Consider the following 27,074-nt stretch of genomic DNA (forward strand, 5'->3'; position numbering starts at 1 on the left):
GGAGCACCCCAGGCCCAGAGAGAGTGTGGGTGGGTGAGTAAAGAACACCTACCTCTGCAGGCTTTCCCCCCACAGTCAGGGCTCCATAGCTGACCCCACCAAAGGCCTGGCTGGAGCAGACTTAGAAGTTGATCCTTCAGGTCCAGGGCACAAAGTGGGGCAGGGCAGGGTAGAGTGTGGGAGAGGGATGGAGGGGCAAGCAGAGACTCTTCCGGGAAGGGTGCCTCTGAGCTCAGGCGCAGACACGGCTGATGGTGATGCTCCGGCCGGCCTGCATGCCAGCGGCTGCATCCTCTGGCTTCTCCGACCACTGCTGGATGCTCTGGGTGCAAGAGCTCTAGGGGACAACCGCTGCTCTTCCCCTCAGGGATCCAGAGGGTGTCCTAGAGTTGAAATAGGGCCTATCTAGGGGTGACAAGGTGAGTGAGGCAGAGATTGAGGAGTGAGGGAAAAGAAGCCACCTCTGAAAGAAGGGGCAGAAAAGAGCAAGTGGAGGAGGAGGAGGAGGAGCTGCCTTCCTGCCTCTCACCTTCGGAAACACACTTGCTGCCAACAGCCTTTTATTTTTCATATAAGTATGTAAAGCACTGACAGTGCGCAAGTGACCCTGCCAATCAGAGGCATGCACTTAGGCAGCCTCTGTGTGGGTGTGCCCTCCACGGGTTCCCCGGCCTCTGAGAGCAGGCTCTCTAAGCCAAGCCACGGAGGAGGGCAGCGTCAGCTCACCTGCTGCCTCCTCCCTGGGTCTTTCAGCCCACTCCAGCCAAGGTTCCCTCCCCACCCTGAGCTCGGTATCCCTCACCTGTTAGCATCACCACCTATGGTTGTCGCCCCCTGCGTGTAAACTCTGTAGGACAGAGCACATATTTGATTCATCAATATAACCCCCATGCCCAGGAGTGAGGGAGCCACAGGACGTGGGGTCCTCAGCTCAGAAATAGTCTGTAATCCCAACTGCTCCACGCTCAACTCCAGAGAAAGGAAGAGAGCTCAATCGCCCAGCCAATAATGCAGTCATTTTCTGTCTGTTGGGCAGGTGAAACCAATAATACCAGCTGCCTGCAGCCCAGCCTCCACGCCAAGCATCTTAACCCATTAGTGGGCTAGCAAAGGAGGGTGGCTCCCGTGACCTTCTGCTCTTTGTCCCCCCTCACTCAGCAGCTGATGGGCTGTGGGAGGACAGTGGTAGCCTGTCGGCCTCCCTGTTGCCTTGTGTGCACATGGCAGGGTGCTGTGCACAGCTGGAGGCCTGGACACATGGAATTCAGGGCTCAGGAAGAGTAGGCTGGGGCCTAACCCATCACACATACGGATTGCCAGGGCTGCCAGGCAGCTTAAACTGCAGGGTTCAGCTCCCACAGAGACCTGCTCTAATTCTTTCCTGCCTTGATCCCTGGGATGGAGTCCTGATTGGACTGAATCCCAGGAGCTGTCGTTTACCCTCTGCTAGCTGTGGGCCCCAATGTCTCCAGGCCTGAAGGGGTAAGGTGCGATGGGAGTTTGTATCTATGCCAGGAGAGTCCGGGGCTGGGCCTGTTCTGGGGCACTGGGGCACTGGGGCAGGGAACAGGGCTTGGCTGCGGGCTGAGCTACTCTTTAGTACGCTCCAAGAACTTTCCAAGTCCACGGCCCTGGAGAGAGAAGAGATGATGATCCCAGGGACTTGATCTTTTCCCTCCCCCTTTTTGCTGTCCCCAATGTCTCTGTGTCACACGTGTCACAGAACTGAGGACCTAGTTGGAGAGACAGACAGGTGAGCCAGCTCAGAGAGGGATCCAGCTCCTCCACCCCCAGCCGGCCCCTGGGAAACTCTCTCCTTTTAGAATTGCATTGCGGGCATATTTCTCTCCCTGCTCAGCCCCACTGGCCTCAGCTGCCCCAAGCGGCTCTTGCCTCCTCATCCATCATTCTGGCTGCAGGGCACCAGAGTACATCGCACAGAAAAACCTCTCTGCCCTAGGCCTCCGAGGAGAAGGGCTCAGCTGTCAGAGAAAAGAGCCATTTCCAAAGGGGTCAGACCGTCAGGATTGATCGGTTGTAAATTATGGACGCTGCATCGCAGTCAGTTCCGGTGCTCCAGAGCTGGAGAGGGTGTCCCTGCCTTCCTTCCCTGAGTCGGCCTCTTCTCTCTGTCCCTTTAGCATGAGCACATTTCACATGAAGTGCGTTCCTGTGTTGATGTTGCTTGTTGGCTGCTTTTTGTAACGGCTGGGGATTTTGTCAGACCTTCCCCATGAGGAGATCTCCAAGCAGGAGGGCTGTGCCCTCTCCATGGCTAGAGCAGGGTGAGAGGCCTGCACGGTCAGCCACAGCCAGTGGGGCCTCGGTACTGAGCGGTCACTGTGCGGGATGACGGGGTGTCAGAATGAAGCGCGGGGTGTCAGAATGAAGCGTGGTGTGTCTCTAGGAGCCCCAGGAGAAGTTGTCCACAGTCTATGAAGGCAGCAGGGAGCCCACACTGCTCACAAAGTGGTCACTTGGAGCAATGTCCTTCCCACAATCAAACATCAGTTTGCAATACTCTGCTCCCCGCGAGGGTTGCCCCAGCTGCTCCTTCCTTCCCCCACCTCTTCCTTCCTGGGTCTCTTCTTTGCTGCTCCACCTCTCTTGGTTCCTCTTCTGTCCGCCTGCACCTGCGGCATCCCCAGGCCTGTTCCTCAGTAGGTTCCCTCCCCAAGCAGCGTTCTCTCTGTCCCTGCCCCACCTCTGCCTTTCTCACCTGCACACACACATGTCACTGTTAGCCCTCTTGTGCCCTCCCTGGGATTCCTCTGTCCCTCTGCCATAGAGTCCCACAGCTGTGACACTATTTCAGGCTCCTCAGATGTCTCCTTCCCCTTATCCCATCCAGCTCTGCTACCTCTGTTCTCACCCAGAGCTCACATCTTTCTTCTAATCCACATGGCATCAGTCTCCTAACCAATTACTCAGACTCCAGGCCTGTCTCTGTCAAAACCACCTCTCACAGAACTTCCCAATACCCACCTGACCTTCTGATACCCCCGCCCCCGCCCCTGAAACCCGACAGAGGCACTCTTCATGCTCTGCCCCTCAGAGCTGCCTCCACACCCGCTCCCCACTCTGCTTACATCCTCTGCACCAGCTGCGCCCTGCACGGCTCTCCTTCTGCTGAGGCCCCCAGAGGGCCTTTCTCTGCCTGTCCTGTGCCCCCTAAGCTAGCCCTGGGTTTCCTGGTCCAGCATCCCTGCCTCCAGGACACCCTCCTTGATCTCGGCCCCCAAGTGAATCAGCTGCTCCACCTTGGTGCTACCATAAAGCTATGTGCATACCTCTGTCGCATGGTTACAGCTTTGTATTTTAATGGTTTATTCATGTGTCTGTACAACCCCCGCTCTCACCCCACGGTGTGTCTCATCCCCAGCACCTGACTCATAAAAGGAATGCCTCTAAAATGCTGAATGAGGGAACTAAATGAATGAAAGACAGGAGTGGGCAGGTCCGGTGGGTGAAGGCCCACAGGTAAGGACTAGGAGGGCAGGTAACCTGAGGGGCAAGTCAGAGGAGCAGCGTTACAGGTAAATTAAAATAATGGCAGATCCAGCCGCAGGGAGAAAAAAGCTTTGAATATACAAAACACCCTTTCCCTAGCAGCTCCTGTCAGCACCTTCTCAAAGTGAGGAAAATAAATCTGTTTTCCTTATGACAAAGCCTGATTTGATGATAAAGCCTCTCAGCTTCCCAGGAGGTGGCAGTGACTCTGATAGGTGGGGAGGAGGGGGAGAAGGAGAGAGAGACAGGAGGCAGGGGAGGCAGGGAAAGAAGGCTCTTGTTCTCTGCTGATTACTAATGTGGCGGAAAGGCTCAGCAGGTTCTGCAGGGAAACATTTACCGTGCATGAGAAAGCAGGCAGCACGCTTAAAAAGCTGCCCACAGGCTCCAGCAGCCAAGCTCCAGGGAAGAAGAGAGGGACAGAAAGGCCAGGCAGGGTGTGGAGGCTCTGCTGTCCCCTGAGCCAAGTGTGACGAGGCACAGTGTGCTCTCAGGGCCACAGTCACCCAGTGTAGGATAATCCAGAAGATGATGGGGCTCTTCAGCTTCCCACGGGGCTGTTTCACCCACTGGGTCACAGACTTCTTTTGTGGGGAGGCACATACATGGTCACTAGGCTCCTCTCTCTACCTATGTGCAGGCTGTACCCTGCCCAGTCCCAGCACTGAAAGATCACAGCCTACAGAGGTTTCTGGGAGTCCTTGTCCCTGAGGAAGGGGCAGTTCCTTTGGGGTGGACTGGCGGGACAAGTGGACATTCCCCTGTCACTTTCTTCCCTTACCTCTAAGAGGAGCAGGGTGGTCTGCACAGGGGTCAGGGAATGTACTCTCATTCCTGGGGGCTCATCTGGCAGACATCTGGCCACAGGGCAGGTCCAGGGGCAGTGACCCCTTCCTCCCGAATGCCTGTCTCCACAGAGCAGTCAGAACAGGAGCCTCTGCTTCTCCCATAATCCAGATAAAATAAGGCCTCCCTGCTCCTCCTGAGAGGCACATCTCAAGCCAAAGACACATTTAAGAGCATCCGGCATCTGACTCTAAAAGCTTTGAAACACGGTGAAGCTCAAATGAAGCTTCTTGAGAGGGTGACTGATATTAAATCCAACTAAACTTCCTTGAATTGCCCTTTGCCCCTCTCTCCTCAAAGTCCCATACCTCCTGGAAGCTGCTTCCTTCCCCTCCCTCTTGGAGCTCCAGCCCAGCAGGGTTCCCTGCTGCTCCCCCACCCCACGCCCAGCACTTAGGCTCTCTCTTTCTCCACTTCATTTCCCCATTTCCACCCATTACCATACCCTGGCCTGGTAGCCAAGCAATAGATCCTTCCTCCTTAAAAGGTTATACTTGTTCTGGTCACTGTCATCCTCCAGCTTGTGAATCACACTCCCTTTCCCTCCTGCCTTGTGTTTTTAGCATGACTAACAGGGAGAAAAGGGGGTGAGGGCACTTGTGTTCCTCAGAGAAGGATCCATTGCACTTATGATAAAATCCTACCAGGCCCGGCTGCCTCTCTGACCCCACCTCATAGCATACTCTGGCTGCTCAGGTGGGGGCCTCTTCTCTTCTCAGACTGGCCGTGCTTGTCTGTGCTCAGAGCCTGGAAAGCATCATCCTCACATTGTGCTCGGCCACCGCCTTCTCAGCAGGGAGCTCTCCCCTAGGCCCTCACCACCCCAAGAGGACTTCCTTGACAACCTTACCTTATGTCCCTGGGCTCCACTACCAGTCTCTGGCACCTTACCTTCCTTCTGCTGTTTTCTGGTCTGTCCCTGACTGCATTGCATTGTTTATCTGTTACTGTTTATTTATTTACTCTGTTTCTGCCTGTCTCCCTCCCTGAGAACAGTGACCTTGTCAGTTTTTGTTATTAGGCCGGTTCTCTGGTGCTTAGCGCGTAATAAAGAGTTGTTCAGAGAGTCAGTGAAGGACAGTACAGATGGTTAAGGTTGAGGCAGGGGCTGGCTCTATTAAATCTTTTTGTAGATGGGACCTTGTAGACTCTGGCTCTTTCTCTGCCCTGCTCAGAAAACTGAGACTTGGGAGCCATGAGAGACTGGGGATCTCCTTGGCCAAGGATTAGGAGAGCCGCATCAACTCCCGGGCTGTACCAGCTATGATTGGGGTGGAGGGTGGGCTCTTGCTTCTCAGGTGTTGATGTCCCTGCCTTGTTTATTGCTGCTTCTTTGCAGGCTGTCATAGAAGTTACTTGGAAAACACCACCTACACACCCACCCACCAGACCTCATCCTGGGAATGGAGTGGTGGGAACGTGCTTGGCAATGGCAACAAACAAATACCTCCCCTTCCCACTCCTCTTCCAGTATTCGAGGCAGGAGATAAGTGGGCAGATCTTGGACTTCCTGGAAGGAAAGAGGCAGTAAGTTTGGTCCTGTACTCACTTACCCCTCAAAATTGCAATGCGCAAGAACAAGGAGGGGCAGCAGAGAGGCAGGGCTGGGCCAAGCCACCTTTCCAGGATTTCATGTCCCCATTAGGAGGAGTCTGGAACAAGAGAGGGGAGCTCAAACCTGGCCTAGAACAAGCCCCCTTGGGCTTGTTGTGATTCTGTTTACCAACAAGCAGGAAGGAGACTATTGTATTCAGGGTTAAAGAAGCGGAAAGAAATCCCCCGAACAAGCTCAGGAGCCAAGAAATTGGGCTCAGAGACAATAGATAGGAAGGGAGGGGGTGTGGGAAAGGAGTGTACCCTGGGGAGGCTTGGAGGAGAAATCCAGGTGTGCAGCGCCTGGGGGGCACTTGGGGATGTTAGGAGAGAGGAGGGTAGAAAAGGGGCCATTTGTGGTCAGATTTCAGCAGCAAGACCCACTGTGCTTAGAGCCCACCTGGCATTGTATGTGTTGGGTGTGTTCTTAGAGCAAGGCTCCTGTGGCAAGTGTGAGGAGATGAGATTCAGCAGGTGTGTCAGACACCCAGCTCCAATCCTGGAGGCCAGAGGGGCCTTGGACCAGAACTTAACCTCTGTGTTCTTCTATAGACTTGGGACAAGGCCCACCTCATTATGCTACTGCAGGGATTAAACATAACAATGTGTGTGATGCAGTGTCCTACACCTGGTGGCCAGGTAGCTCACTGTACCGCAGACCACTAGCCCCAGCTTCAACCAGAGGTCACCATCTGCGCTAGGTATAGACTTGCCTGTGCAGGAGCACAGGCCAAAGGACTTGAGGACTCTTAGGTCCTTCAGAATATTGAATTTCTGACAGGTTCCTATCTTTCTCTGTTTCCTATCATCTCTACGGGGATGATGTCCTGACCTGCTGACTTTCAAAAACACCTTATTTGCAGACTGACTCCTGCAAAGGGGCACGTTTACATTGACAAGGTTACTGCATACCCAAGTATACAGCTGATTGGGAAGACTTGAGTCCTGAAAGACTACATTGTTTTTTCTCCTCTGCAGGGTGTTTTTAGCTCCAAACATCTGGGTAACTGCTTAATACCTTCCTATTTTGCAGAACGTTCCCAGCATGGGGGCCGTTTGCATCTTTCTGGGCTAGTATCAGGATTTTTCAGAGCCAAGGACCTACTGCATTGGGAGTGGCTCCATCTTCTCTGCCCACTCACTTCTCACATCCCAATGCTCCTCACTCACTATTCCCCCAAGAGTAGAGTCCCATTACTTGTCCTTAAGGTTAAAACCTGATGGCTTGGTGCTTGTAGCTCAGTGCTTAGGGCACCAGCCACATACACTGGGATTGGCAGGTTCAAACCCAGCTCAGGTCTGCCAAACAACCATGATAACAACAACAACAAAATAGCCGGGTGCTGTGGCAGGCACCTATAGTCCCAGATACTTGGGAGGCTGAGGCAAGGGAATTGCTTAAGCCCAAGAGTTTGAGGTTGCTGTGAGCTGTGATGCTACAGTGCTCTACCAAGGGCAACATAGTGAGACTCTGTCTCAAAAAAAAAAAAAAAGTTAAAACCTGCCATGTCGGGCGGCACCCGTGGCTCAGAGGAGTAGGGCGCCGGCCCCATATGCCGGAGGTGGCAGGTTCAAACCCAGACCCAGCCAAAAACTGCAAAAAAAAAAACAAACAAAAACCTGTCATGTCTCCTAGGACATGACTGCTGGAGGGATTTCTTAGATCTCTAGGAGAGGAGCTATGACTCTCGCAGGAGTCTGTCCCGGAATCAGGGGGCCCTTCTCGGGGAAGGAGTGCACATTGATGATCCTTGGGAAGGACCCTCGCTTATGGGCAATGCACATTCCAGAGTTGTTATCTTTGGGGTCAAGATGGGTCCAGATGGATTGTTTGTTTCTTCTTCATGAACCAGAAGGTGGTCAAGGAGGTCTGCCGCTAAGCCAGCTTCCAGGCCAGGGTGCAGATGATTTGGGATCAGAAACCCCAAGTTAGAAGACCATACTCATTCTGTGCTTCTCTTTCTGTACTTCCTTTTGCTTTCCTTTCCTATTTGATCTCTCTGTGTCATTGTTGGTCTGTGCCACTGGGAACAGTTGTCAAGGGTTTGGTCTTTATTCTTAGGCCAGAAATCTAATGGTCTTGGATAAGCTTTGAGCAACAGAATTGGGCTGAGGGAGCCTCCAGGGCCAGGATAAGGTAAAGTCCTGGTGGGATTTGCTGTAGGTTGCACAGGACATGAGGGCAGGGGTGGTCAAACTCAGGTCTTCAGACTCTCCTTCCAGTGCTCAGTCCCGTGCACCACAGTTCCTTTGCAGATGCCATGGTGTGACACACTTCCACTCCCTCCTGTGTCTGAATCATGCCAAGGGGAAGCTAAGAGCTATGTGCTCTGATCCCGGGGCACAGGAGGGGAACACAGGGAAAGGAGGCAGAGGGGAGGGCAGGAGTCTTGTATGTGCAGTTCTGGGGGGTGTGCACATGCATGTTGCAACCATAGGTTTGGCCGTATCTGGAGGGCTGGGCAGGTGGGCTAAAGAGGAGAAGGAGGCCTCACTATAGGGAATTTTATTGCAATGAGACAGAAGAGAGTGGGACCTTCGCTTCTTTGTCACCCCAAGGGGAGAAGGGAAACATGGAGGCCTGGAGAAAAAAGCAGCCATCTTCCCTCAATGTGGAGACCTCCATGCACGCTGTCGGTGACCACGGAGGGAGGCCTGCGAGAAGGCAGAGGAGGCAGCTGCTGGAGAATGTGACGCTGGCTGGGCCGAGATGACCTTGAAAGAGAGGAGAGGCAAAACTGAGCTGGTGTCTCGAGTGAGGGAGAGGGGAGGGGCAGGTGAGGAGGAAGGAGAAAGCTGAGAGAGGTCTAGCCGGGCAGGGGGCGGGGCTGAGCCGTGGCCACCTTGTGTCTGTCTGCTTCCCTCCCGGCCAGAGCAAGAAGGACACAGACATGGACGCGAGGAGGTGAGGCGGAGATGGGGTGCCGTGTGTCCTTGAGCCCCCAGATTTTCCTGAGCTGAGATTTTTCATTACCTCATGTGCTTCCTAAGGCCCTGATCCTGCGGGCAGCAGCCCTGGACTCAGGATCCGTGGGTGGTGCCACTTTTTCCAGCCTGAGAGATGTCCTTCCTGGGGCTTGCTTTTCAAAACACTTTGAGGCTGAGGAGCACTAATCCACTGCCCCAGGAGCTGGAGATGGGATTTCTCATTTCTCCTACATGAAATCCCAAGAAATGCTGGCTTTCACGCAACCCCACCCCCACTCCATCTTGTTTTTATATGTTATGTATTGTTAATGTTAAGTCATCTTTCTCTTCGACATACACTTAGCCTCCTGTTTGCTATTTATAAAAGTAAGGATTATAATTCCTTCCTCATAGAATTGTTAGGACTATCAAATTAGAGCCCAAGGTAAAATGCTTTGTAAATTCAAATTTACAGCAGAAGCATAAGAGATTACTATTCCCAGGGAGGAGACAAAAAGGAAAAGGAAACCGGAAGAGAGCCCAGGCTGGGGCAGGGGAGGAAAACAGCCTGGCTCCTAAAACTGACCGAGTTCCAGCCCCTCCACCTCCATTCCCCACAGCCTCCTCTGGCCCTGGGCCTTGCTGGGTGACCTTCAGGGAAACTGAGGATCATATAGCGTAAGAATGGGGCAGATGGGAGGGTAGTTACTGCAAACTCATCCTTTCTCTCACCACGAAGAGAGTCCCCTGGCCTCTTCCCCTTCACCTCTTCCTGATACTCCCAGAACAAACAGGTAGAGCAGAACCCCCCTAAAGGCCTTGGGGTGCCCCAGAGGAGAGAGGTGTTCCCCTTCCTAGAGGGCTGGCAAGACAGCCACCAGGGAGATTCCTGAGAGTGAGAACCTTTACCAAGGTCACACACAGGTGCTGATGGCCAACTAGGAGCCAGGTGAGTGAGTTCGGAAAGTATGGCTATTGGAGGTGGCTTTTAAGCAAACCTAGGCTGCTGGCTGGTGTGCCTGACCAGCCCGGGGCCCTCCTCTGTATTCCTTCCCTTTTTGTTCTCTAGGGGCTGGCTTGCAACTACCCTCTGTACCATTTGCATCTTCTGCAAGACTAGAGGGCCTCACTCTGGATGATACGGCCTTCCCTGCCCGTCACCATTAAACCCTTACTCCTTTAGGTTCCTAAGAAATATGAGCCCCAGCTAGGGTGCCTTCATTCAAGATCAAGACAGAACAGCTGCTGGAACCCAGTTGGCGCTCTCCCCACCTTCCCTGGGGCCCAGGGATAGATGCTCTGTTTAGAATTTCTTCAGGGAGACAGCCAACAGGGCATTCTTTCTATTCCTCAGGCTTCCCTAGCCAAAAATGGGGGATTAGTCAGGAGACAGCTACAGAGGCAGTGGCCCTTGGGGCTATCCAGTGTAGCAGCAATGGCCTCAGGGAAGAAATTCTGTCTGGAGCCTGCCTCCCTTAACTGAGGCTTGAAAGTAGTGGCTGTGTTGGAGTATGGTGGTGAGCAGGCCTTTGGACTCAGGTTAGAATCTGGACCTGGGTTTGAATCTCAGCTCAGCCACTGATTCACTGTTTGAATTTGAGTCACTTCCCTTTTGTTTATATATATATATATAATTTATTATTTATTTTTTTGAGACAGTCTCAAGCTGTCGCCCTGGGTAGAGTGCCATGGCATCACAGCTCACAGCCACCTCCAACTCCTGGGCTCAAGCGATTCTCCTGACTCTGCCTCCCAAGTTGCTGGGACTATAGGAGCCCGCCACAATGCCCAGCTATTTTTTGGTTGCAATTGTCATTGTTGCTTAACAGGCCCGGGCTGAGTTCGAACCTGCCACCCCAGGTGTATGTGGTGGGTGCCCTGTCGACTGAGCTACAGGGGCCGCCCATTTATATATATATATATATATATATATATATATATATATATATATATATATATATATTTTTTTTTTTTTTTTTTTTAAGTTTTGGCTGGGGCCAGGCTTGAACCCATCACCCCCAGTATGTGGGGCTGGTGCCCTATTCCTTGAGCCACAGGCGCCGCCCCTATTGTTATATATTTTTGACACATCTACTCTGTTGCCCAGGCTAGAATGCCATGACATCAGTCTAGCTCAGAGAAATCACAAACTCCTGGGTTCAAGTGATCCTACTCAGGATGCCTCAGCCTCCTGAGTAGCTGGGACTACAGGTGCCCGCCACAATGTTCAACTAATTTTTTTACTTTTAGTAGAAACAGTTTCTTGCTCTTGCTCAGGCTGGTCTGGAACTCCTGAGTTCAAGGGATCCTCCTTCCTTGGGTTCCCAGAGCAATAAGTACAGATCTGAGCCACTGCGCCCAGATTCACTTCCCTTTTAGAAGCCTATTTCTTCACTTGCAGGATGGAGACCGACATCCCTACTCTCTAGGGTTGTTGTTGGGGTTAAACGAGTTGCTGTAAATAAAAGCTTCTATTATGGTATCTGGCAAACTCCAAGAGTCCAGGAATTGTTAGTTCCGTCCTCCCACAATAGAGCAGGGGCCAGATAACTTTCTGTACTTGGTACAGATTGATCCTAGGGCATCTGGGTGTGATGTGGCCTCTAGCATCCAGGGGCTTCAGTTCTGGGAAATCTTTATGGGTTTTATTATTATTATCGGATTCCTTCATTCCAGGGTTTCTTGAAGTTGGGGAACATAAGGCCTTTAGTTGTGTGCTCAGTCCTCGTCATAATCTCATAAAGCAAGATATAGATCAGAGGAGGGATAGGGAAGGGGAAAGAATTGGAAGATAAAATGGGTTGGGAGGGGAGAGAGGGAGAGAGAAAGAGATCTCTTGTGACAAATTCCTTGGGAGACAGGAAGAGACAAAAGATGGGCCAGTGAGAGCTCTAATTCTCTGCAAGGCAAGGAGCTATTGGCTCGCTCCTTTTCTAGCCCTCCCCTGGGGCCAGGCATGCTGGAACCCTTAGATCTCTAAGAGAGAGGGCAGGTACCCCAGTAATGGCATGAAAACACCTCTCACTACTCTCAAGACTTCACACTGCCAGTTTGTAGCCTGTGTGTTGAGTTTTGGTCCAAGCCTCAGTCAGCCATGTGAGCAAGAGTGAGTGATTAATTTTTCTCTAGTTCTGAGTTTCTTCTTCTGAAGAATGTGAATAAGGATCCTAACTTCGGCCAGGTGAGGTGGCTGATGCCTGTAATCCTAGCACTCTGGGAGGCTGAGGCAGGTGGATTGCTTGAGCTCAGGAGTTCGAGACCAGCCTAAGAAAGAGTGAGACTCTGTCTCTACTAAAAATAGAAAAAACTAGCCAGGAGTCATGGGAGGAACTTGTAGTCCCTGCTACTCAGGAGGCTGAGGCAGGAGGATCGATTGAGCCTAGGAGTTTGAGGTTGCTGTGAACTATGATGACGCCATGGCCCTCTACCCAAGGCAACAGAGTTTGACTCTGTGTCAAAACAAAAACAAAAACAACAAAAACAAAAACAACAAAAAAACCAATTCCTAACTTGTCTGCTTATAGCACTGTCATGAGGATTCAAAGTGCTCAGTGAGGTGCTAGACAGAGGTAGGGGGAGGCAGATAAGTGGGTTCCCTTCCATGTGGACCACAAGGAACACTTGTCCCTCCAGAATCGGGGACCACCCACTTGGAGCCTTGAGTAGTTGCCTTGGCAACCCACTGCCTGGCTACCTCCTACTCCTTTTTCTTCGGGTTTCAGCTTAAACTTCAGTTCTGTGAGGTCTTCTGGACCTTTAGACTTGGTATTGGGAGCTCTTGTGAGCTCTCGTGGTATTCTTACATCCCCTTTATGGCACGTATCATGAGGTAAATAGCATAGTTATTTGTGTGATTGCTTATTTAACACCTGTCTTCCATACCAGATCCTAAACTCCAGGAGGAAAAGGAACACATTTCTTTTGCTCATCATCATATCACCAGCACATAGCAGGTAGGTAATAAAGTGATTACCTCACCTCTCTCTCACCTCTCTCTCATGCCTGAATGGACACCTGCTACCAAGCACCCATCCAACATGTCCCCATTGCCCAACATCTCCTTAAGGAGTCAGGGAAGGGTAGCATCTCCTCTCCCTTATAATTCAAGGAATATCATCAGCTACGTAATAGTGCCCTTCTTCCCATCCTCCCAGCTCAGCAGCCCCACCCAGGATCCAAATGCCAGCAGGTAACAGCATATTTATTTATTTATCTTTGCACAAGGCTGCCCTCTTGTGGTTGAACATACAGGAGAGCCTGAGAAGGATAGAAATCCCTGTGACCAGGTACCAGCTGGCTGAGCCATGCTCCGAGACTGGCCAGTGAGCCAGGGAATAGGCAAGCGCTGCAAGAAGCATACCCAGATGAAGATTCATGTAAGTTCTCTATCCTTATGAATGGCTCCCTCCAAATCTAACAAGAGGCCACAGCCTAGGAAAAGCAAGAAATAAAGGAATGCCCCCTAGAAAGCCACCTCACCCCAGCAGGGTGGTGTTGGGGGTAGCAGAGAGCTATTTTAAATAGCAATTCTTTCTCCTCAGTGATGTGCTGGTAACCATTTAACAATCAGCTGTCTAAAAAAAAACCTGATTTATCACATTTACCCTTTTTTTTTTTGAGACAGAGTCTCACTTTCTTGCCCTTAATAGAGACTTTGTGCCGTGGTGTCATAGCTCACAGCAACCTCAAACTTTTGGGCTCAAGCAATTCCCTTGCCACAGCCTTCTGAGTAGCTGGGACTACAGGCGCCCACCACAATGCCCTGCTATTTTTTGAGACGAGGACTCGCTCTAGCTCAGGCTGTTCTTGAACCTGAGAGCTCAGACAATCCACCTGCCTTGGCCTCACATTTATCCATTTCTGACCTACCATGGACAATTTTAAACTACCAATGTGATGTCACTGAACAAGGAGTTTGGAAGAGATGCCAACTATCACGTCATTGTATAGAATTTCCACAATACAGACTCCATGGACATAAATAGCTTCCAAGAACATGGTCGATAGTAAAATACAGTAAAATAATTGGGAAGTGACAAGTTTTGAGTATGTGTTATATTTGTTTTCACTATAATGTACCTAATTTCAAGTTTATATAATTTAAACTTGAAAAAATTTTTAAATTTTTCATGGCTGTGTTTACAACTGACTTGAAAAATTCTGGAAAATTAAATAATTGGTCTCTGCAAGCCTAGTGGTAAGAGGTGGCCCCGGCATATCACTGCTTCCCTCCCACCTCCCCATTCTTTTCTCATCCCTTTTCTTTCCCCCTTCCTCTTTCATGGCCGTCCTCACATTCTGTGTGGGTAGGAGGGGTGGGGAATATGGGAAAGAACTTTGCTATTTTCTGAACCAGGGCCATAGGTGTTAAGGAAAGAGAATGGAGAAACATAAATACATTATATTAAAAACATTACATTGAAACACAAATTTGGCTATGAAAGGACATTTCAGTATGAATGTGTGTGTGAGTTGGGTGTGTGTGTGTTGGGGGTGTGTATGTGTGTGATTTTTGCAACTGGATCATGAGGCTGATTAATGTCTGGACTTAAGAGCCCTCAGAGATAGTGGAGTGGGCTCTATGGCCTGCAGCTGGTCCTTGCAGGGCTCTCACCTGGGATGAGTGGCAGGGTCAGCGCTAGGTGAAGCGGCCTATGGGGAGCCGAGGCAAGCAGAAGTAGGCGCTGGGGAATAAGCTGAGGTTGATAGGGTTACCATCTAGGCGGATGTCTTCCAACAGCCTGCGGGTGTATCTGTGCTCCTCGGGGTCACAGAAGGTGTCTCTCTGCATGGTCTCTATCCTGTTATTCTGGAAAGAACATAGGGAAGCTGAGCCCTGCTGGAGGATCTGCCCTTAGCCAGCACGGAAGGCACTCCTCTGTGTAACTGGAGAAACTGAGGCCCATAAATTCAAGGCCATACCCAGGGTGAGAAGAGGAGACCCACGGAGATGGATGGAGAGAGAGGGCAGAGATTAAGAGGAATGAAGGGATAAGGAGGAGAGAGGAAGAAGTTGAGGACTAAAGAGAAGGAGGAAGTGCACAGACAAAGAGTAGGAAAATGAAAGAAGGAAAAGCAGCTGGGCAAGACGAAAGACATGGGGGGGAAAGGGTTTTAAAAATAAGAAATGGAGAAAATTAAACTGGGGCCATGGACAATTATCTATAGCAGTGTTTTTCAACCTTTTTTAATCTCACTGCACACTTGAACCTGTAGTTAAACTTCTGGAGCACACTTAAATCATGTCAATCAAAAAAAAAAAAAAAGAGGGGCGGCGCCTGTGGCTCAGTGAGTATGGCGCCGGCCCCATATGCCAAGGGTGGCAGGTTCAAACCCAGCCCCGGCCAAACTGCAACAACAACAACAAAAAATAGCCGGGTGTTGTGGCGGGCGCCTGTAGTCCCAGCTGCTCGGGAGGCCGAGGCAAGAGAATCGCGTAAGCCCAAGAGTTAGAGGTTGCTGTGAGCCGTGTGACGCCACGGCACTCTACCGAGGGCGGTACAGTGAGACTCTGTCTCTACAAAAAGAAAAAAAAAAAGAGAGAGTGAAGAAAAAGAATACACTCATTGTGCTTTGAACTTCTTTTGAAAATAATTTAATGAATGATCTTTAAAATTGTTGTGGCACACCTAAGATCCTCTCAGACCACACTGGTTGAAAATCACTGATCTAGAAGATAATAAAGGAGACCCCACCACTGCCCAAGCCTTACTCTGTGACCTGGCCCTGTTGTTTATTAACTTCTGTCCTCTGCCGGCTGCCCATGCTCTGGGTGTGGCTTCTCACCTGCAGGTGCAGCAAGCGCAGGCTCAGGGGGAAAGGTCCTGGGATGGACTCCAGCAGGTTGTCTGCCAGGAAGAGGAACTGTAGCTTCTCCATCACCTGTGCCGAAGGCAAAGAGGTGGGGGGCTGGCAGCGAGGAGGTGCTTGGTGAGGTCAGGGTCGGGTGGCTCCATTCATTAACTCAGGGTTTCTTTTAGCCTCAACCTTGCACCAGGCTGGGTGCTGCAGGGGATGCAGGTCTTTAAAGAGCTTATAGAAACTAACTCCAACTGGATGCAGAAGAGGAGCTTCTGCCTTTGTATTGCAGGCAGCTGGAGCTTAAAGGAGCTAGTCAGTTGTTAATGACACTTGAGAGGTGCCTGGGTGAGGCAGGGAGAGTGTAGAAGGGAGGACATTTCAGCTCAGCTTCAAGTTCTCTGCTGTCAAAGGGATTTTCCCCAAGGAAAAGTCTCCAAACGCGGAACCTGGAGCAGAGGTAGAGAGTACCCTTGTGGGATTCCAGACCAGCAGAAGGAGTGGGCGTGTGACTGAGGGCTCTCAGAGTCGGGTGGATTACTCAGAGGAGGTTTTGGGAAGACATCAGCCTTTAGGAGTGCTCAGAGAGAAGTGAGGAATAATAGCTACCAGCTACGAAGCATCTACTATAGACACTTCCATCTTCCTGTGCCCTTTGTAAATACTGTCTATTTAATTTTCTAGCAACTGCGTCTAGTAGGTGTTATTACCTTAATTTTGTAGGTGAGAAAACAAGATGAGAGAGGTTAGGTGACCCTCCCACAAACCCAGGTCTCTGGCTCCAAAGCCCATGCCTTATCCTGGGCTAAGAAAATAGCCCCAAGTCAAGGCAAAGAAGCAGCTCCTACGGCAGAGACAACTGGGCTGTGTCTCAGGCTGGAGCAGCCGGGGACTTCAGTGATCATGAATTCTCAGTTCTTCACTCAGCCGTGGGAACTCTGAGGCCCAAGGTCTCACAGCAGGTTTCTGATTCCCAGTCCAGTGCTCTTCCCACCACAACAGTGGTATTAACACTGTGTTCCCTAAAAACCCCTCTAGGACCACAGCAGACAGGAGGAGACGAAGAGGGTGGAAGGTATTTTGCAGGGGGCTGCAGGGGAGAGCACGTAGGCATAACTTCTATGCCCTCACGCTGTTTCAAAAAGGCAGCTCTGATTTGATTTATTTGACGCTTCTAAATTTGAATTAGTCTGTGAAAAAGATTCTACCACTTGAGAGAGAGAGAGAGAGAGAGAGGGAGAGAGAGACAGACAGACAGACAGCATGCGTGTGCTGGAAAGTCCACACAAAGGAGCTGAAGACTGTAAGAGGGAGCGATGGGTCTGTCACAGCCCCTCCTCACTATCGAGGCAGTGTGCTAGGTCTCAGCCCACCTCTTCACTGGAACCACACCCACGGCTCTTCCTGGCCTTGTAGGATAGACAGGGGCTACTTGTGTCCTATAACTTAGCCCTTGCCATGGGAACTAGCCAGCCAATGACCAATGAGATTGTATCTCTTGAGAATTTGATCATAGAAAGACATGTGTCACTCAGTGGTAAATTTGGGAGATAAAAGGATGTGTAGGAGCTGGAGTCAGCTGGATTGCAAGCCAAAGTCACAGGTAAGCCAGCGTTTCAGGGAGCAGAACCTATGAGTGTGCCAGGGACACTGGTGTACAGAGAAGTGAATGAAGCAGCTGCACAGAAAGAAACCAAGACAAGAGACCAGATGCCCCAAAGAAGGAGAGAAAAGGATGTTGACTGTGGTTTCTCATCCCCCATTCCTAGTACAAGCTGAACATCCCAACTCCAAAAGTTTGAAATCCTAAGTACGCTAAAACCTGAAACTTTCTTTTCTTTTCATTTATTTATTTATTTGTAGAGACAGAGTTTCACTTTATGGCCCTTGGTAGAGTGCTATGGCATCACAGCTCACAGCAACCTCCAACTCCTGGGCTTAAGCGATTCTCTTGCCTCAGCCTCCCGAGTAGCTGGGACTACAGGTGCCTGCCACAACGCCCAGCTATTTTTTGGTTGCAGTTCAGCCGGGGCCGGGTTTGAACCCACCACCCTTGGTATATGGGGCTGGCACCTTACCAACTGAGCCACAGATGTCACTCAAACCTGAAACTTCTAAGCATTTACTATGACCCTCAAAGGAAATACTCATTGGTAACAGGCCCGTGAGGCCTGATAGTACTGTGTTTCTCATTCACGCAGGTTTTTGGGATGACCTGCTATAAAACATCAGAATCGGATTCTTGCAACCCAAAGAATCTTAATAAACAACAAATGCTAAAGAATGAAAAAATGGAGTTTGATTTTGTTATTTTTGCACATTATAGTTGCATGTTTATTTATTTTGTTTGCTATCTCCCCAAGGCGAACTTCTGGGGGGAAGGAAGTCTTTGTACCTTTTCTTACAATGTACCCTGGGACCTCCTAACAGCACCTGGTGTGAAGTAGGGGCTCAGTAAGTATTTGTCTTTTTTTTTTTTTTGTAGAGACAGAGTCTCACTTTATGGCCCTCGGTAGAGTGCCGTGGCGTCACACAGCTCACAGCAACCTCCAACTCCTGGGCTTAAGCGATTCTCTTGCCTCAGCCTCCCGAAGTAAGTATTTGTCAATGAATGAATGCTAGTGTGTGAGGCCCCTTGTGGGCTGTATCACACTCCCCAGGGAAATGCTGGTCATCATTACCCGAAGTTTGATTTTTATACCCCATGACAGGGTCAGAGCAGGAAACCCTATGAGGGCATGGTGTGTGGGTGGAGGTGAGGGAGGCCAGCAGTGGCAGATGACACAAGGCCCTGACTCACCCTGAAAGTGTCACGCTGTATCCCTGAGCTCTGCAGCCGATTCAGGCGGACATCTAGGAATTCTATGCCACGGGGAAGCACGGGCAGAGCCGCTAGCTGGTTCCCTGGTAGGATCAGATCCCGAAGGGCAGGCAGCTTGCTGAAGGCGTTGTTATCGATGGAGGAGATAGAGTTGCTAGAGAGGTCAATCCTCTTCAGTTTTGCTGAGGGATGTTGGGGGTGAACAAAGAGAGATATGGGAACATACCATCTTTCGTGGTCCCCTGTAGAACCTGACTCCATACCTTGCTCCATTCCTCTCAGGATCAGGGAATTCTAACCAGTTCCCCATCTGCACTAGGTCCAAACCAGAGGAAATAACATCATAAATCAGGCCTCCTGTTAAAGCCCCAGATTCCTCAGTATCTTTTCCTGTGTGGCAGCTGCCCACCTTGGATTGGTTGGAAGAATGAGAGCAAGAATCAACAGACCCAGGAACCCCTGGACCCATTCCACTTCCACTCATTAGTTTACACAAAGGGTACTGAGGCCCGGAAAGGCTGTGGGCAATTACTAGTAGTATCTGGGTTAGAGCCCAGGTCTCCTGTCTCAATCAGGGCATAAGACATTATGAAGCAAAACACATAGTTATGTAAATAGCATCAGTTAGATTTAAGATAGTTTTGTCTAGGGGCCCGCTGGTCTCAGAACCATATTTGCTGGGACATTCTGAAAATGCTACCTTGATTATACCTTCCCTTTCCAACTTCCCAGATTTTTTTTTTTTTTTTTTAACAAGAGTCTCACTCTATTGCCCTGGATAGAATGCCATGGCATCACACCTCACAGCAACCATAAACTCCTGGACTCAAGCAATCCTCTTGCCTCAGTCTCCTGAGTACCTGGGACTACAGTAGCCCACTACAATGCTCAGCTATTTTCAATAGAGATGAGGTCTCGCTTTTGTTTTTTTGTTTTTTTTTTTTTGTAGAGACAGAGTCTCACTGTACCGCCCTCGGGTAGAGTGCCGTGGCATCACACAGCTCACAGCAACCTCTTAACTCTTGGGCTTACGGGATTCTCTTGCCTCAGCCTCCCAAGCAGCTGGGACTACAGGCGCCCGCTACAACGCCCGGCTATTTTTTGGTTGCAGTTTGGCCGGGGCTGGGTTTGAACCCGCCACCCTCGGCATATGGGGCTGGTGCCCTACTTACTGAGCCACAGGCGCCGCCGAGGTCTCGCTTTTGTTCAGGCTGGTCTCAAACTCCTAAACTCAAGTAATCCACCCACCTCAGCCTCTCAGAGTGCTGGGATTACAGGCGTGAGCCACTTTGCCCCGCCCAGTCTACTTCCCAGAACTTTTGGGAGATCAAATGAGAGCAGGTCATTTTAACCATTTAAACTCTTCAAGGAAAGGCATTAGAGAGGCTTGGGGCTATTTCACTTGGACAGCCGAAGAGACTGAGAGCCAACAGGGTCTGGTGACTATTCCCCTGGCTGGATGGCAAGGGAAGGACTTTGGTGGTTCCCTCTTCCTGGCCCCCTCTCCGGTTTTCTCAGGGTAATACGTACTCAGCCCTTCAAAGTCTCCAGCCATGATATGGCGGATGCGGTTGAAGCGGGCATATAGGTAGACAGTTGTCTGGGGAAGAGGTGGAAGGTCCTCTAGGTCAATGTCATCACAGTACACAGAGGAACCAAGGCACACGCAGACCAGACAGGTGGGCAGACCTGGCTCAGGTGGAAGACAGAACAAAGGGAAAGAGATCACTTCAGCCTCTGGATCTAATGACCCTTGCCCCAAGGAGTGTCTAAGCCATGGCCATTGGTGTCCTGTTGATAACCTATGGGTTGTTGCCGAGAACCAACAGACACTATGTATCCAAACAGTGCTGTTGGCAGTTCCCAGCTTGTCACTCCACCCTCAACCTCAGAGAAGCAGTTTCACCCTGAGTTACTACCAGTCTGAGTCTATTTGTACTTTCATCAGACCCTTGTCCTGTGTACATTTTTCTGGGCTTCTGTGGATATTGTAGGTCTCTTTTCCATGGAGTTCTTCTCCGGTCCCAAAAAGTACAGCAAAGATGAAATAGAACCAGAATTAAGTGGAATGGCCAGTGGTTGCTGGCTCTGCTACCTGCCTTGAGGGAAAGAAATTAGATATGTTCTGTGTGGCTCCAAGAAGCATAATAGAACCAAGGTGGAGTGGACAGTGCCTGCCCAGTATCCATTTCCTATAGCATCAGCATTCCAGTTTTCCATTGGGAAACAGCCATCCACTGTTTAGTCCATGACACCATCTCTGTATCCAATGGTCATAAGACTTAGGCCAGGACCTCAAGACAGACTGGGAAGACTGTATTGGCTTATACAACTAATAGTGCAGGTGGTTTCTGTCATTTGCTATTACAAGGTACAGAGATTACTGAGAGACCATTATCAGTTCAACTCAAGGAAGAATGCTGGTAGCAGTGACATAGCCCCAAATTAAAGGGCAGCTCTTCTCTGCCAGCAGTGACCAGAAATAGGTGGTGGAGGGATGTGGGGAAGCATGCAGCAGCACCTACTTCTTATCTTAAGGCCTTGAATGGCTGTTTAGCTGAGGCTCATCATGGTCTCTTTGAGCCCAGGACCATAACTCTGAGAGGTCATGGGTTCCTGAGTAAATGTTTCTCTGCTAATGCCCCAATACCCAAGGTCCATCTAAGGCAAACATCCCGAAAGAAGAACAGGGAGGCTAAAGGCAAGCAAATGCAGAATAAACTTCATCCTTCCTGTGCCCAACCTTCTGATTCCCAGCAGAGTGCGAAGCCCTGGCTATCAGGGGTGCCAGCTCCCAGGCTGGCATGGGGTGGGGGGGCAGGGCATTGGGGAAGGAAAGAGAGCTGTTAATGAGTGAATTTGAAGCTGAAAGCAGTGTGACTGCTTCATTTGCTTGTATGCCAAATGACAGCCACAACATTATTTATTCTTCTCTACAGGCTTTTAATTGTCTCTAATCTAATTACCACTCAACCTGCTCCCCCAGTGATGCAATTAATTAAGGTAGGGTGGCTTTGCTAGGGCATAAAGGAGTTCTTGCATTTTTTTTGCTTCCTACTCAATTTGTGCATTCAGGCAAAAGTCTTAGGAAAAGCCAGCCTCTGCCTTTGATTTTTTGTCCCCCGCTGTGGCTATTTCCCCTTCTCTCCTTGTTGGCAATGGTAGCCCTGACCAAATTCCACTTTAGTACCCTTTGGTGCCAGGTCACAGCTGCTTGGCCTATGACTTGTGGGTATCGTGCCCATGTGACTGCACTTACCGTGGTTAGCCAGGGAGCCCGGGAGGCCCAGTGTAGTAGGCCTGGTCATCAGGGGGCTTGCGGAAGGTAGTCTTGGAGCTGTGGAGCTCTTGGTGGGACTGATCCTGGTTGAAGGAGCCAGGCTAGTCACCTTAACCTGGAGGACATAGCACATAGTTCACAGCAGGCCAGCTTTTCTAAGATGGACTTAACTTTGGACTCTGGGAACCTCAATGACCAATTTCAAACTTGGAAAGAATCACCTGGTGGGGGTGGGGGCAGATAGCAGAGAGCATAAGCAAGGAGGGGACCTTGGAAAGCATCAGGCTCAGCATCTCTGTTACATGGAGGAAGAACCTGAGATCCCAGGAGCGAAGGGACCAGTGTCATGGAGCCAGCGGGTGGCAAGGGCAGAGCTGGAACCCAGGTGTCTGGACTTCTCAGGCAGTGCTCTTCCCTTGTTCCACACTGACCAAGCTCACAAAGCCCACGTGGCAGCCAAGGGCTGCAGGGCTGCAGGGTTTGTGATCCCTACTGCCTAGGTTGGGCCTGCGAGGGCCATGAGGGGCTGGGGGTGGAACCTTAGACTGGAGGACAGTCTCAACAGAGATGGCATCTCCTTTTCTAGGGAGAATAGGAGGACATTGCTGACCCACACCCTGGTGAGCCATGGTTGAAGGTCTTGCTTGATGTCTTGGGGTCCCACCACATTTACCACTAATAGACAAGGAAATCTCAGGTTTGTGTCCTCTTTCTTAGTATTGTCTAAGTGAAAGTTCCTGTGAGGGACAAGATTTTGCACCAGAGAGAGAGAGAGAGAGATGGAGGCTTGAGGCCCTTGCAGTAGGGGCAGGTGGAGAGGGGTCAGGGATTCCCAGCTTCTTCCAGGGAGCACCGTTAGTCTGCTGTGTCCCTCACCTCTGGGAGCTGATCCCCGTAGTCTGTGAACTGCTCATAATTGCTCAGGTCAAAGACCTCGCCGTAGTTTTCTGGGCTCAGGACATAGTTCTCCATGGGCAGAGGTGCGTAAGAATCACCTTCTCTGGGTCTCTGCTCCTCTCTCCTCTTCCTCTCCTCCTTTGGGAGAGAAGCTGACTCTGCCTCCACTGCCACCAGGGCCACCAGGGCCATCAGGCTCAGTAGTCTCATGGGGTCCTGAGGGTGACAGGAGGAAGAGTGGCTGGCTGGGGGCAGGCTCTCTGGAGTACTGTGGGAATGGCTCACACTTGCCCCATTCCTCATCCCCACACTGGCAGAGTCTATGACCTTCATCACACACGCACACTCATTGCCCTCCGCACATGTACTCCAGCTCCCTACACCCTGGGAGTACGTCTAGAGGGGCATCTCTCACCACCATTCCACTGGGGTCTTTTTATGCACTCACCTCCACACTGATATCACTCACATAGCCATGTGTAGACAACTGGCAGAGCCTTGCTCACTCATCTCAGCACAGGCAGACAGACAAAAGTCCCCTTGTCTGCACACCTTCCTGTAAACCAGGCTCACGCTCATTGTGCACTCATACAGATGGTGTCTCTTACGCAACCGCACATTTAGTATATGACTGCTAGTCAGTAAATTAGATTATGAGAAACTTCAACATCAAGGAGTCTCCCGGTTTTTTAAAAGATCATCCATGCATGCATTTATTTGCTAAACTGTTGTATCTGTTAAGTACCAAGGGCTAGACTTGTCTCTGGGGGTACAGAATGAATAAGGCACAGCTCTTTCTAGAAACATCTAGTCCATTTGGGAGACACAGACTTACAATTTTACATACAATGTAAAAATGAATGTCAGTTTCTAAAATGCTGTTATAAATGCAGCCTTTTTAGAAACAGATGATTATAGATGTAAGAGTTCTTTGTGTGCGGTTGTGTGTCCACATCTGGAAAATTACTTGGATGGTTGTCTGTGTACATCTCTGTGTGTGCACAAGGAACTATGTACATATGTGATATGCATGTGAGTATAAATGTTTATGTGGTTCATTCACCTATGTACAGGCAGGTTAAGAAACATGTGCGGTGTGAATGTTGAGTCAGCCAAGCACAAGTATGCGCACAGTCACACACCATGTCTGTCTGATAACACAGCCCTCCCCAAAGCCAGCTACACGATTTTCCAGTAGATTCTCCCATTTTCTTAATTCCAGCTGGGCAAAGGGGCAAGCCCCCAGCAGTAGTGAGAGGTGTCTCTTCATCTAGTCTCCCATACATCACTCCAAAATTACATAATTATAAAAAAAAAAAAAATCCCTAAGACAGAGTTTACTGCCCACCCTGAAGACTCCTCCAACTTCTTTGGCCAGAGGCCCAAACTCTCTTTATTCTTGCTGCCCAATCCCTGCCCAGCCCTGAACTCTTTCCCCTCATTTGCATAACGATGGGCCTACCTCTTGAACCTACCTCTTTAAGGCTTTTTGGTTTCTGAATGGAGCCTAGATGCTTCCAGAGATGCAGGGACTCTGGTGGAAAGGTTGCTTGAAATGGGGCCAGGGGTGGTTATGCAGTGAGTGCTCAGGGAGGGTGAGGAGTCCGGCCAGCCAGGAATGCCACCAATTAGGCTGCTCCTTCTTCCTCATGTCCAGCTGTTTCTCCTCCTCTTTCCTTAGTGGGAGGGTCCTCTGCCCCATTCTTCTCTCTCCCTCCACCCCCTCAGCCTCCCACCTCCCACTCTGCTCTCTTACTCTGTCAGGTTCTCCCTCCTGAGAGGCCACATCTCTGAGGGGCAGGCAGTGCCCTGATCATCCACCCCTCAGATCCTGAACACTCAGAGAAGGCTTGGGGTGGGGAGAAGCTGGTAGGGATGGAGCTTGCCTTTTTAGCCTTATTCTCCAGCCACAGAGAGATGAGGCCTGGGCTTCATAGCTGAAATCCAAAGATAAAAAGAGGCTGAGCTTAGGCACTCCGGTGAGCCACACCCCCACCCTCACTCCAGCACAGGGTCTATAATTGAGCAAAATCACCAGAGGGAGGGTCTGAAGGCCTGGGTGGCTCAAAGAGAAGGTGAATGGGGGATGAGTCAGGATTCAAAGGCCGACTTCAAGTACACAGATGAGATCATGACCAGGATAGAAGAGGAGGAAGGGAAAGGGACTTCCTGAGCATAAACTCTAGAAGACAGTATGTAGGGTCCTCAGGGGGCTGGGAAGTATCCCTTCCCTCCCCTTCAGATGTGCGGTCATCCCTCAGCTCCCCAAATCCACGGGTGCTTGAGTCTGGGACAGAAAACAGCCTAGGATTTGCATATAGTCCATGCCTCCATCCTCTGTATATTTTAAATCATCTCTAGATTACTTATCATACCCAATACAATGCCTACACATCAGTTTACTCATGAGGATTCAACAGAATACTCGGCATGCAACAAATCCAAGTTTTGCTTTTTGGAACTCTGTGGAATTAGTTTCTGAATATTTTTGATCTGTGATTGGTTGAATCCATGGCTATAGAACCCATGGATACAGAGAGACTTCCCTTTCCTTGGTGCCTTAGGAAGGAAACAGGGCAAGTCCTTGCTGAAGGCAGGGGATAGAGTGGCTAAGCTATCTCCCCAGATTCTGCCCCTGTACCCCACATCTGCCCAGGCTCTGCAGTAATGTTCTTTGTCCTCCATTCCCTCCCCCCGATCAGATACTGAATCCTAGATGTGTGGCCCCCTAAAGATCATCTACTCCAAACTACTTATTGAATAGATGAGAAAATTGAGGCCAAGAGAGGTGAGGTGACTTGCCCAATGTCACACAGAGACAGGACCAGAGCCTCGATTTGATGACTGTAAGGTCAGAGGGTTTTCCTTTGTTCTCTGACTCCCCCCCCATTGCGACCTCATCCCCAGGAGTCCTGTGTCCATGTGTCTCCAGGCCCTCAGAGCAGATGGCCTTGGCAAAACTCATCTCTGCCCTGGCAGACCAGGTGAAGGAGAAGATCTAAAAGCCTGGCAGAAGAGGACAGTGCTTGGCCTGCGGTCTTCCTGGGCATCAGGTAGTGTGGGAGGGGGCCCCCAGCCCAAAAACCTGGTCACCAGAGCAACACATGTTCCTGTGCCCCTGAAAGCCCCTATCTGGGGAGAGACACCCCCAGAGGCTCTTATGGGTGGGAGGAGAGATAGCCCTGAGCCTGGAGGGTGCCCACGAGGCAGATGGTGCATTTGGCGGACTATGCTCCTCCCTTTTCTCTCCACAGCCTGGGCTTCCCAGCCAGGGCCACTCCACCCCCATGGCTAGCCTAGGTGCCTCTCTCTCCCACCCCACACCATTTATTACTGCACAAACACAAACACAATCCCCACACACTCCTGCCATCCTGCTCTGTTGCTGTGCCCCACCCTGCAATGGGACCTCCCTAACTCGTACACACCTGCTTCCCCCTCTCCCCAGAGGACACAGGCTCTTGTCCTAGGCCCTATCCCAGTTTCTACTCTCACTTTCCCAAGCTCGCAGGTTACGTGTTCTTGTTCCCATGGATTTCAGGGAGTATCCATGGATGTGTATATGTGACCTGAGGGAAACGTTTAGCTCAGGCAGCTCAGTTCCCCTGGAACCTGGCAAGGGAGGCAGAAGGTGGGGGAGGCATCCTAATCCTAACCTCTCATTAGGAGAGGCACAAGGCATGTTGATAGATTGGAGGTGGCAGGCAGTGTGGACGGAAGTCTGGCCAGCCAACCCTGTTGCTGCCCCTCTCAGGGATAGGGGAGAAAAAGGCACAGAGAAATTCAGGAACCCTCCTGCTTTGGGGAGGGCGTGGGTATATTCCCTGCTGAGGGCTTGTAGCCACATAATTCCATGACCAGAATGCGACCCTCTCCTCTTTTCCGGACGCCGCCCCCGCTCTCCGCCTCCACCCACACAGAGGGTAGATTCCATGTCCTCCTACATCTTTGCTCATGCTGTTTCCCCTCCTGGTATGTGCTTGTTTTTTAATTTCTCCCACCTGGCAAAATATGATTCATCCCTTAAGAGCCAGCTCACGTGACAGGAGCCTTTTTGGTTTCCCTCAGGCAGAGGTAAAAGCCCTCTCCTCAATGCTGTTTGTACACAGTATTATTACAAACATTTAAGACACTAAAATACCAAATCATGGATTTCCCCCCCTTTACCAAGTTATGAATTCCTCAAAGGCATGGGGGTGTATATTACCCACCTTTGAATTCTTCGCTGGAAACGTGGCATACATGTATAGTTGATGTCTACTGAATACTTGCTGAGTTGAACTGAAGCAGTTTTTTCGTAAGCAGGTGGGAGGGCGGAGGGCAACGTCTGAGAGTTTTCATACTAAAGAAGATGGCGTAGGCTGGCAGAATCATGAATCCCACTTCTGGAACCAGTCTTCCCTCAGAGATTCTGGGTCACCC

The 27,074-nt window shown here is 50.5% G+C and overlaps 1 protein-coding gene across 4 annotated transcripts; it reads right to left on the minus strand.

Annotated features, from left to right (window-relative positions):
• Positions 1-8,455: 8,455 nt before the first annotated feature.
• Positions 8,456-24,293, minus strand: OPTC (opticin). 4 transcript variants are annotated; one of them, XM_053607052.1, is made up of 8 exons: positions 24,128-24,293; positions 22,632-22,868; positions 21,735-21,870; positions 20,006-20,164; positions 18,455-18,657; positions 15,643-15,738; positions 14,572-14,665; positions 8,456-8,664 (listed from the first exon to the last, which is right to left on the minus strand). In XM_053607052.1, exons 2-8 carry the CDS (start codon positions 22,860-22,862, stop codon positions 8,456-8,458), a joined length of 1,128 nt encoding a protein of 375 aa, XP_053463027.1. In that variant the 5' UTR covers positions 22,863-22,868; positions 24,128-24,293. The 4 variants fall into 4 exon arrangements, with proteins under 4 accessions (XP_053463027.1, XP_053463028.1, XP_053463029.1 ...); XM_053607054.1 differs by having other exon boundaries at positions 8,530-8,664; positions 14,471-14,665; positions 24,128-24,292; XM_053607053.1 differs by lacking the exon at positions 15,643-15,738.
• Positions 24,294-27,074: the final 2,781 nt, after the last annotated feature.

This window comes from Nycticebus coucang, chromosome 10 (assembly GCF_027406575.1).
Source record: "Nycticebus coucang isolate mNycCou1 chromosome 10, mNycCou1.pri, whole genome shotgun sequence".
NCBI lineage: Eukaryota > Metazoa > Chordata > Mammalia > Primates > Lorisidae > Nycticebus > Nycticebus coucang.